The sequence below is a fragment of the Exophiala bonariae genome, assembly GCF_035927105.1.
Source record: "Exophiala bonariae strain CCFEE 5792 chromosome Unknown scaffold_31, whole genome shotgun sequence".
NCBI lineage: Eukaryota > Fungi > Ascomycota > Eurotiomycetes > Chaetothyriales > Herpotrichiellaceae > Exophiala > Exophiala bonariae.
This window is the reverse complement of record NW_027042506.1, coordinates 239,889-251,963: the sequence shown is the minus strand read 5'-3', so window position 1 is coordinate 251,963 and position 12,075 is coordinate 239,889. Positions and strand designations below refer to the sequence as shown.

Below are 12,075 nucleotides of genomic sequence, written 5' to 3'. Positions count from 1 at the left end.
AGCTTTCTTCAAGTCGACCTTGTGCTGGCGGTGTTGATTGAAAAATGCAGCCAGATTTTCGAAGTCGCTTAGCTTGAGGGTGGTAACTTTGCTGAGAATCTCTGAACGAACGTATGCCTCACTGACTTTGTATGTGTCCTTGATATAGGCGTATGCTGCGACAGGGTCTTCCGGGTCTTCCAACTCTTCTTCGAGTTCAAGGCTTATGGTCTCGGTGATCCAGTCTTCGATCAACTTCCGGGCCTTGAGGACCTTTTGCTTGTTTTCTTTGTACTCTTCCATATCAATCTTGAATTCGCTGAAGGCATCTCGGGTGTAGGTGGTTGCAGTGGTTGTGCTCACACCTGCGGCTGCGCCTGCGTCTGCATCTGTCTTTTCTTGTTTCTTCTTGGAGGCACTGCGTGTAAGAAGAGGTGCTTCGGATCCTGATTCAGGGTTGAGATAGTCGGCTTTGGTAGGTTTGTTCTTGATGATCTTCTCATCACCAGTGAGGATTTCGAGGACACCAGCGTTACGCGCGGCACGTTCAAAGACACGCGTCCACGGGATAACGTTGGTCTGACCTTCGAGTTTCTGACCTTGCTTTGGTCCCTCCATCTTGGAGTCTGCCATCCTGGCGTTCTGCTAACACCTATACTTTATCAGGCCAGTCAAGTTTACCAGTAACGGAAGCTCATAACCAGTTGGAACTGATATCGCAAAGATGTTGATTGATTTAAGAAAAACTAACTAGGAGCGAGCGCACTTATATGTTGTGAGCGAGCTACCTACCTTCACTGCCTGACAGTGCCAGAGGCAGTGTCACAGGCAGTGTCACGTGAATACCAGGTGAGTGAATCCAACTTACCTACCTACGGGTAGGTCAGTTGACACCAGACAATAAATATTCCGATATAGCAATTCTCAATCGTAATTATCTACTTCGCATGACTGTATTTCACTTCGACCTGAAGGATGTGAAAAGGACGGAACAATAATATACAAGTAGATGACCCGAGAGGTCCGATGTACGAGTTGAGTTGACTTGAGAAGAAAATTGTCATTCATCTACAGTAGATATGTAGGCACTTGAAGTCCTTAGATGGCACGACGGGTTTCCAACCAAGCACGACATTTGGCCATCCTCTTTTTCCGTCTATACACACATACACTGACACATCCGAGTAAATGCAAACAACATTGACCCAATTGCGCGCCAGCTTCATTAACGAAACCCTGTCCATCTGAAAACCCTCCCGACCCAAAAATGTCCCACACCTCAAAACTACAATCTTGAGCCGTGAATCATCTTCAAGTCAACGATCAACTCTCGTCCACCCTCATTGATCACCAATACTCTGACACTTCCGTGTCCTTGGTTATATGCACGCTCAATCTTCTCCAACAGGTTTCCCTGGTCAACCACGGGGATACCTTGCTTGACATCACCGGTTTCCGTCATTGCTACAATCTGTCCATCATCACGGATGTCCAAAACACGGTATTGCTTGAAGACGGGGCCGAGCATGGTCTGTACCACGACTGATGGCTGTGGGTTGCTGACGAACGAGGTCTCTTCATGTAATTGACGGGTGAAGAGGTCTACACCGAGATATCTGTACTGACCAGTCTGGGATGAGACTGTGATGCGGATGACCTGAGATGGTCGACCTTGCAGAAGGAGAATGTCACCAATGCGGATGAAGTGACATTGAATGGGGACGCCACCACGGCCGCTGAAGCGGGGCTCAACGTAACGAGTTGATGCGACAGGACCGCCACTGGTAGGACCAGTTATACGTTGTTCGCTGATGATGGTCTCTTCGTTTCGATCTCCGCCATGGTGATGATGGTGATGGGAGAAAGGGTGCATAATCTTGTCGGCAGCACGTTCCACTCCTCGGCGGAAGCTGTGGTATTGTCCGTCGTCGTCGTAGTAACCCATGTCTCTTTTTGGCTTTTCGAGTTGAACTTGTGTCTTCTCAACGGTGATGTTCTCTTGAACTGGTCTGCGACGTTCGTACTCTACGTCGTAGGTTGGCTGGAGACGGCGGCGATAGTCTCTTTCAGTGATGTCGATTTGAGATTCGTAGGATCGGTCGTAGGTCCTGTCTTGGGTTTGACGACGCTGGTAGTCAACGTCGATATGTTCTTCTGAGCCTCGACGGTCGATTTCGATATCAACGTTGGTGGACTTGTACTGTTCTGGGGCAGTACGATATCTGTGGAGAATGTGTCAGCCATACCGTGGTCGAATGGTGGTCAATGCATCATGGTCTGAGCATTTGAAGCACAGGGCAATCTGGGGTAGGATGTCAAACTTACTTCTCACGAGAAAGCTCTACCTCGGGATAACGATCACGCTCTTGATAGATGTGGACGTCTTGTTCGCGGCGTGGACGGTTATCCTTGTAGGTGATATCGACTTGCTCCTGGGAGAATCGAGTATCTTCCCGTCCGACGCGCGAGGAGTTGTTGGGTAATTGAACTTCCCCTTCTACCTTGGTGACGGTAGTTTCTTGTTTGGAAGCGTCACTCCTGTACGTTGACGGGAAGACACTGATTGGGATGGGAACGCGGGCGTCAAAGTCCAGATTGCCGGGCTTTAAGGCGCCTTAACTCTCTTCTCCCTTTCGGCAGTCGAGAGTCAAGACTGTCTTTTGGGGTGGGAAAGGGGTTTCTCTTGGGAATGGAAGAGAAAGGAGGAGAGACTGATTGGATCAATGCTGATGATAATGCAAGTGACGCTGGAAGGGAGGTAGATGCAAGAAGCAAAGCTCACGAAGAACAGAGATGTTTTTTGGCTTGGGGGGTTGAGTGATGTTGGGTATGACAGGAAATAAGAGGAAGAAGAGAAGAGCAGACGTGAGCATGGACCTTTTAAAAACAGTCGGCCAGGGGAGACCAGCAGGTCTTTTCTTGTCCCTCCACAGGGAAAGAGCGTGGTGGACATGGTGGATCGACAGTAGGAGCGACCCTGCAACCAATCAGTCGGCATCTCGGAAGGCACCACAAACAAACACTGACAACAATCGTGGTTGCCGTGGTGAAGACGCAGCTTCTAGGCTTCTTCGGGCCAAGCTCTGCGCGGAAACTGTCTCATCACGCCGATTCATGATCCGAGGCTGTTGCTTAATACTGCACAAACTCTGCAATTCTGGTCTATTTGAATTTCTAATTATTGTTTTGTTACAACATGTGGACATTAATTACCTAGGTCGTTGACTTGACTTGGTGTTTGACTACCCAACGAACTGTACGTACATACATCAGTCCAGCTGTGATCGTCTGTTGCAGAGGGCGTGCTGTGCTCCCACCCACATGCACCAGCCCGCAACTCCCCAACCACTCCCCAGCTCTCCCAGCCCAAGCAACATCGTGTATCTCATCCATTGGCCATTTATGGTCTATCTGCCCGACCTGTAGCCAGCAACATCCTAGATGACATGATGAGACGACCGATCGAGTGGTTTCATCCAGAGCATATGTCTCCAGCCTTCTCCTGTGAGTCCATCCGTGAATGCAAGCTCTGAGGGCTGGATTGTCCCTGTTCAGCTGGCTTGCGCCCAGACATGCTTGGAATTATGCACCAGGTGGCTTGGCGCAGATGCATGCATCCCTCCCCTCTCTCATCCACGAGCATACCTATGTAGGTAGGTAGGTAAGCATTGTACTATATCTATCATCCTATTGTTCTTGAATCGGTTGCAAAGTGCAGGCGAACATGTGTCAGATCTGCAGGATCAACATTCACCTCCCATAACAATTCTACGGGCTGCAAGTTCTATCATGTTCTACGAAGTATGCCAATCACGCCAATCAGGCATACAAACTTTTGATCTTCCGTGTCGTCTACAGCCCAACTTGAGCCCAATCAACCTCATCATGTCTTATCGATACTTTGACCTCATATGCAAAAGTCGCTCGGCCTGAGCTCGTGCGTTGACGCCTCGCTATGCTTGGATACTTTCTTACTGAACTGGGTTTTCCATGTATTCGCAGATCGCATTCCACTTAGTGCCTTGAAACACAATTCCATTCGTACTAAAGCATCAAATGTCAGCAAATCCTCTTCTCTTCCTGTTCGCAAACATCATGTGTGAAAACTTACCACCCGACCATCTTCATCCCCAGTATATACCACCTGTGGCATTGGGAGAATGCAACTAATGCCCGCAACGACATTCGCCCCATCATCGCGGGTACTATCCGCATGGTTGAGCTGCCGAATGAGTTCCAATTCAAACTTCCCTTCGCGAGCTACGCGGCTCCATACTCGCACCTGGCCACGTTTATGCCCGGTGAAGATAAGGTCTCTCTCAAGCCACTCATTGCCCGCCCCTTCGTAGCACGCACACGACACAACGCTCTCCTGCGACCGATCTCCAGAGTCCTGTCGTAGGAGCAGGTCGCCATTCAAGCTGTACATGCTGATTTCATGTCCATGGCAGAGGACGATATTGCCCGTCACGTCGTTGATTGCCGCACAGCTGACCTGCAATTCCTCGTCGAGTTTGCGCACGAATTCGCATCGGTTAAGGTCCCAGAGCATGATCTGGCCATCGGACGACGCTGAGAGCAGAGCGTTGAAAGACCTCGATAGTGCGAGCACGCCCACTGGTTTCCGATGCCCAAAGAGCGTTGCTCGAGGGTGCAATTCGACGGATTTTCCATGCTCGAGAACCGACCACACTGCCACTGTACAGTCAGTCCCGGCCGTCACTAAAGTCTTCGAGTCCGTGAACATGGCGCACGAGAGCTGTCCTATGTGCAGGTGTTCGAACAAGCCAATTTGTTTCCTGCTTTCTGCCGAATAAAATCGAACGCTATTGTCCGAGAACCCCCATTCCATATAAGTATCATAGTTGGGTGGAATGTTGATTCGGAAGGCTCCAGAGCACAAAAGCTTATCCGATTTCCACGAGTAACTCAACGAGGCAACCCGCTCCTCGGTTTCGACGAGAGTCGACGGTACCCGGGTCAGTGACTCGGCGGCAGTATCCAATCGCTTGTACTTGTGCCTGATTTGTTCTCTCGCCGGATGCCCCCTCCCAAATACCTGATATGGTGTCTGCCCAAAATTGTGAATGATACCAATGGTGGCGAGTCGTTCCACAGAATCTGTAATGGTGTCCAGGTCTTTGGCTCCTTGATATGAGAGGTAATGAAACACGTTAACAGCTTCCACAGCAGACTCTCCCTTCTGCTTGCTGCCAAATATCAGATCAATCCATTTGTGGAGGTTGCGGCTGACATGAGGGCTCTCCAGCGCTTCACGCTGCTTGGCAATGAATATTCGAGGATCGCCTTTGGCCCATGGTGGTAGCTCTACGTTACCGATCGACTTGTCCGAATTCTGTCTCGTACCAAAATCGAACTCATTGAGATTGACAAGAAATTCGGGAAGGTAGTAGAACTCTGGAGTGAGCTCACGTACGTCCGTCATGTTGATCCGTGACGCTGACTTCCACGCGCCCTCGATGGAGAAAAACATGCGATCTGGATGATCAAAGGTGCCGCCCTGTAACAATAGATATGACTTCACGAATGGCTGTAGGCGAATGAGATAGGAGGTGACAATCATCGCAGAGGAATAATGAGTGCCGTAATGAAAGGCTGGTGTGCTACTGTCGCCCATTTCCGCAAAAGTCTGATACCGTTCTCGAAACTCTCGTTCTCGCTCGGGTGTCTGACATCCCATTGGCTTGGATAAGTCACGGAATGTCCTTGGGTCTGTCAGGTCGAGTTCTTCACTGGTATAGTCGGCTATGACCCAAGGGAAAACTGGATATTGGGTCAGATCGTTGTACGTCCTTCCAGCCATTGTGTTGATCAACATGAGATAGTGGAAATTGGACATCTCCCCCCTTTGCCACTTTCGTGTTGCAGCCAACGTGCCAGATTGTTGATTGAAGACATTTGCAAACCTCGAGCTCAGCGTTTGCGGCTCATCATCAACACTGCGCAGAGTCTCGTAGCGCCAAGCAGTTTCCGTTGATGAGCCAGCCGACGCCGGCGGAGCGGATGCTTTATTGCTGATCAGATTGTGCAACTCATTTCGAAGTTGTGTTGACTTTACTGTTAGGAGATAGCTGCGTCCATCACTGAAGAATATTTCAGTGGCCACATCGCGGAAGAGGAACCGACGTTTGGACACGCTGATGATTTCGGACCACTTCCAGCTACGGCTGCCATGCTCGTCGTTCCTCGAAATATGCTTGCGCTCGGTAACATCACGACCAGAAAGCATGCGCACGTACGGGTCACGTTCTTCTAGCGGCGCTTGCCAGACATTGACAATCTCTCCGTCCGCGCGTTGGAAAAAATTATCAATGAGATAGATGTGGTCCTTCCCAAGAATGAGCAATCCTTCAACCGCTTCGAGGCCCAGAATTCGAGATATGTTGGCCACATGTTTTACCTGATCTCCACGATGAAGGCTTCGCATGACTTTTCTATTCTTGTCTTCAAAATCATCAATTTCGACGTTGGGATCTTCCACGAGCTCAAAGCTATCTTCGCCTTCTGTGACCTCATTGTCTTCTTCTGGCTTGTCTTTACCCTCTTCGATCTGAGGAAACGGTTCTGTCCCGTCATCTTTCTTCGGTGTGTCAAAGACAGGTGTAACACCACCGGGAGTAACTCCGATAGAATCAGGAGCCGATATCTTGGTGTTCTTCGTGTCCAATCTCAACTGTGGCATGTCAGAACCTTTGCGCCTGGGTTGATCGTCTTCTGCTTTCGAGAAATCTTCATGCAATCTCATACGCATGCGATTTCGGCCTTCAGTCTGGTCAAGACGCCATTTGTGAGCTTTATCCGTACTGAAAAGACCTGCTTGCCTGGTGGTGTCTCTCTGCATCCGGTTGAAACTGGTTTCTGTGTATTGTAGGTCGTCTTGTTGGTCTTGAAGGAGTCGCTGGTGCTTTAAGTATTCCGATGAATATATATTTGCTGTCCAATTTTCGAACGCTAATTCATGTCGACGGATGAGATCATCGTGGTCAGCTTCTTCACGCGCCCACTGCTTCACTTTTTCCCGACGACGAGAAATTCGTAGTCGGCCGTTATCCTCGGTGCGCTTGTTCTCCGTGGTCACGAAGGCGTTCCACTGCTTTGAAAGTGTCTGAAAGAAAAGAGCATCAAGGTCGTCGCGGTGCTCATCGACCCAGTGCAAAAAGGTTTCATTATCCAGTTCGACCACTTTCTCGAAACTCGAGGTTAGGTCCTTTTGCTGAGGCGTATCTGTTTGCCCAAATATTGCGGCCGCTTCGTCAGGTTTCTGTACCAAGATGATCCTCCAAAGATTAGCAGCCACTTGACGTACAGCATTGTCGGAGGAGACCAGATGTGCGTATAACAGATAGCATATTTGCTGCAGATTAGAAGACTGGGTTTCCTCCGAGGACAGGAGGACAGTTTGCCAGTAGGTCAGCCTCTCAAGGAACTTCAAAGACTCATCATCCTGAATCGAAGATAAGCTTAGTAACACAATGCGGAAAACAACCGCTCGAATGATGGTGATTGTTTGAGCACAGAGCCGAACTGGTTTCAGCTGGGAAATGTCAGGGCGTTGCAAATACTCTAGGATTGAACCAGCTAGATCAAGGACAGGATCTGCACCACCAATGAACCATCCCTCGAAAAGGGCCTCTTCAAAATGGGTGAAGAGGCGTGCCAAATTGATTAACACCCGTGGCTCCACCAATATTTTCTGGTTCAAGGCGATGTTGTTCGATAACTGGGAAATTGTGTTTCTCAGAATCCAGGTTTCGAAGTATGACTGGTGTTCAGCGAAGCCAGGCGGAGTTTTGAGGAAAAGACCAAGCCCAGGAAATTCTTTTCGTGCAAGGATCTGATCGAGAAAGATGGCAATGACTACTTCCAGTAAACTCTGAGTGATGGCATGCCCTTCATTGAGTGGGGGAACTTTTCCAAGCGCAGACGTTGACCCATTTGATAAGGGGACATCTAATTCTCTCCCATTTTGATGTGCTTGTTCCCTGCTCACCAGAACAAAGGAAGAACCTCTTCGCAGAGTTTTCCCTCGACTCTTGGGAGCACTTGTCTCGGTATCTGTAATGCGCACGATAGGGGGAGTTGTAGACAAGGGCTGAATCACAACATCTCCTCCATCGAAAGTTAGCATAGAATCCCGTGCATCAAGTTCAGTCTTCGCCTCAACGACATCAGAACCAACGACAACAGGGAAAAGTACTGTCAGTAAGTCTTGAATGTATGAAGAATTTGCAGCGTAGTCACGGAATTTTTGCGAGCGTGTATGCAAATCTGCCATAAACCTCACAACTGTATTGAAAGTTTCGACGTGCTGATCAGTGACTATTGTAAGAAGTGGATCAGGTGGCGCCATTGTTGACATGGAGAGGCGCTCAGGGGGCTGGTTTGCCGGCTCGACAAGGCGTGGAGCCAAGGTCGAACTTGCTTGATGTCTCTTTGAGGAGACTATAGTCTTCAGACCACTTTGTAGCATTCCTTTGATAGCCTCCAAAATTTCGGGATATACAACTGAGAGTTCTTTCCGTCCAGCGAAGAGATCTATGAAGCCGAATAGGTCGAAGTCTCTATCCAAGTCCAGATCGGCAACATCTAAGCCAAACAAGATTGCATAACACGCAGGCCACAAGGCGGGCAGGTGCCACCATCTCTTCAGACGATATGCCATGATGGTAAATCCAGAGGTTTTTGAGCCGTCTTTGAATTTCTTGACGTAACCATCGCCATGTACAATCAAAAGTCTTGCCAAGATCCTCATGGATAGAACAACAACCTCTGGAGATGTTTCGGAGAGAAGGTAAAGTAGCCACTTGTTTGTGACGGTTTTGGCAAATTTTTTGATGATGTTGTCATCGCCTTTCCGGCACAGTAGTTCAGAGTACAATCTCAAGACCTCGACGCCGATTTCAAAATGAGTTAGGCTGGTTGAAGGTTCGTCTTTCCCACTGTGGGATGATCCGTTGGATGAACTACGCTGTCGTGCATCTTTGCGTGTAGATTTGCGGAACTGCAATCCCGCATTGCGTTTGTTCACAGAGAAGGTGATGAAGAGCGCAAGCGATCGAAGATTCTCGGCAGACAATGATTGTGGCAAGAGGACTTTGAAGGCAGCCATATACATCGGCATGATAGCTCTCGAGACAGGTTCAGACTTCAGAGCTTCCATTAATCGCTTCAACACTCTCATCCTGGAGAGTCGCTTTAAATTGAACTGGCTGTGCTCGCTTTGCTCAGCAAAGACGAGGAATTGGTCGAAATACAGTTGCTGGGTGATGAGGGGCCCACATCTCCAGATGCTGCTGTCTGCTAGTAAGACTTTGTAGGCGAGTGGGTTGTTGATCACAGATTTGGAGGGCTCGTCAAAAACATAGCCGGTAAAAGCAAGAATAGACTTGAGGGCTCGGAGCATCATCCCGCTTCTATCCAGGCGGGAAGTAGGTATTGCGATTGTTGTCCTCACACCTTCCCCATTGCCCTGTGTCGGAGCCGCGAATTTGTCCTTCAACAGCATTGCTAAAATGGCATAGCCACTATCTCGTTCCATGACCTCGCTGTTTCTCCAACTATGGCGGACGGTTTCTAAAGTGATTTCAACCGCCAAAGCAACATCATCTGTAGTCCGCGCTCGGTGCAATAGGCCCAGACCAACGGCAGCACAGCCTCCAAGCCTCCAACTGGCATCATCCAAGGATTGAGGGACTGTTATGGTGGGCTCCCCCATGAGCATGAATGCACCTCTGGCTTGAATCAGGGCGTCGTTTATTGCTGGAACAGCGCCATTGATCGCCACTGCGTTAGACCCTGACCTTGTGTATGCCACAAGGTTCTTTGCAGCCAACTTTGACAGCGATTTCACCAATTGAGTCTCGTCAATCGCATTTCTATCATCATTATCGAGGACAGCAGCAGGCGATACGTTGATAAGAATCTTATCTTCCTTTATCAGGCTACTAGCCTTCTGTCGTATGGCGAGAATGAGGTCTGAGTGGTCTTCCTTGCCGGGATGTAGCATCTCATTCCGTAGGTTTAACGCAGCGGACGCCTCGTAGGTCTGAAATGAGCCTAGACAATCTTGAAAATTCCCGTGGTACTTAGGACCAAGATGATAAAAGACGGAAACCAAATCATCACTCATGACATCTTGGAACAGCACTGCAGATCCAAGCGACCATTTCGACTGGCATGTTGCTCTTGAGGAATCAGGAGACAAGTCCTGGGGAGTACCGAAAAAGGCTTGGATCTTGACGGTGCTTTGGTCACGTTCGGTTGGTGGTTGTGCTGGATAGTTTGCTTTTTGCTGCTCGACAAATTCACCGTCTACGAACAAAAAAGCCCTGGAAGAAGAAGTAGTTTTCGGTCGTCGGTGGACTATGCATATATGATACCACTTCTCCGGTTGAAAGGCCACAGATTTAAACCTAACACTGGGCCGATTGCCTTGGACTGCCGTCTGGAGAATGAGGTGGCATGAATCGCGTTCGAGATAAGCCAAGATGAAACAGGTCTGAGACCTGTCAAAGGCACCAAAGAGAGTGGTATGGGCCTGAGTGTCAAATGAATCAAAACGGGCCCAGAGACTAAGAGTGTATCCAGGAGTATCAAGGGGAGGGAACAGCCTTCCAAGAGTTGCAAGCTCTGTAGATGCGTAGCCCTGCTGGGACAAGTCAAACTGGACACTCGGGGGTTGGCGAGATACCGTTAGAGCCTCTAAAAGAAAAGAAGCTGCCTCGGAAGACTTGCTTGCTTGAGTGAAGAGGTAATGGGCATCATCCAAGCTGGAGACTCCTTCCTGGCATAAAAGGAGGGCAACCTGTTTAAAGGCAGCTCGATCGGCAGTAAGAAGTCTTTCGTCAAAAATCAATTTGATAACCGCTGTAAAAGCACCTGCAGTATGGGCAGAGACAATGTTCCGTCGAGAGGCAGAGAGAACTTGTTGAAGACTTGTGGGTAGAGTTACCCTTAGAATTCTCCGTGGCAGATTCCCAGCCTTTGCTGCCGATGACCATAACGTCAAGATTAATGTCAACAGCTCGGGGACTTCCAAGTCATCGACATTAGCGATTGACTTCTTCAGTGCACTGTGGGCAATAGCGAATCCGTCGTCAGATTTGGAAGTAGCATCTTCACGCGAGGCGGCATTCTCAGCAGCAACATAGAGATCATCGATCATTTCCACACCAGTAGCAGTAGCGAAGAGTATTCCGAAGAATCGTTCGAGAACGAGGTCCTTCCCTGCCTGTGGCCACGAGATGGCTATAAATTGTTCCAGTGTATTTTGCAGGGAGGACCAGCCACCATGTTCGACCTTTGTTCTGAAATATCTTTGATTTCCTTCGTGGCCTTCCAAGGCCGCACCAAGAACGACAAACCATTGGGAGAGGGTTTGCAAAAATGACCTGCCGTTGAGACTAGGGTCTTTTTGGGCACTGAAGATGTCAACCAGGGTGCGAAGCAAACGCAGCAGAGCCTGGAAGCCACCGGCTCTTCTAAAGCCACTATTGGCACCATGCAGTTGGCTGTCATCTTTGAGATAATGGCGTAGTTGTTGCAGGCAGGTCGACTGGTCTAGGCTATTCTGAAGGGCGTCATATGAACTGCGATCGACGGTGTCTAGGGTCTTGACGAGGATAGAAATGTCTTTGTCCTGTGGACGCAGGACATCAGCAGTGGACACTGCGCGCATGCGGGTGTTGGTGTTGAGGCCCATCTTGATCAAACCACCTCTTATTTCGACACGGGACCTCGAGTTTGGACTTGCACCACTGCATATGGAGGGCTGCAGCCAACGCGGACAAGGCTGATGCCACGTAGGTGATGGCAATCCTTGAACACGAGGCTTTTCAGCATTTGGGAGGTATTCGCGCGGTTGTCAGTGAAGGGAGATGGTCCGGTGGGATGAGGGTATTTTTGGCCCCCAGTGAGATAGAGCACTGTGCTGGAGGTAATGATAATGAGAAAGTGCACAACTTGAAGAGGGGGACCCTTTGGACGCCCCGTCAGATTTGGTGTGACTGTACAAGATGTAGTGTTATTACCCTCTGCTACATGGGTATGTGATATAATCTATTAGTACTGACAGTG

The 12,075-nt window shown here is 49.2% G+C and overlaps 1 protein-coding gene across 1 annotated transcript; it reads right to left on the bottom strand.

The window, feature by feature from the left end:
* Positions 1 to 1,264: 1,264 nt before the first annotated feature.
* LTR84_008426 (uncharacterized protein) lies at positions 1,265 to 11,701 on the bottom strand (the record flags this gene model as incomplete). The annotated part of the gene is made up of 4 exons (XM_064851972.1): positions 1,265 to 2,201; positions 2,305 to 2,538; positions 3,128 to 3,141; positions 4,091 to 11,701. The coding sequence occupies 4 exons, from the start codon at positions 11,699 to 11,701 to the stop codon at positions 1,265 to 1,267; spliced, it is 8,796 nt and encodes a 2,931-aa protein (XP_064701877.1).
* Positions 11,702 to 12,075: the final 374 nt, after the last annotated feature.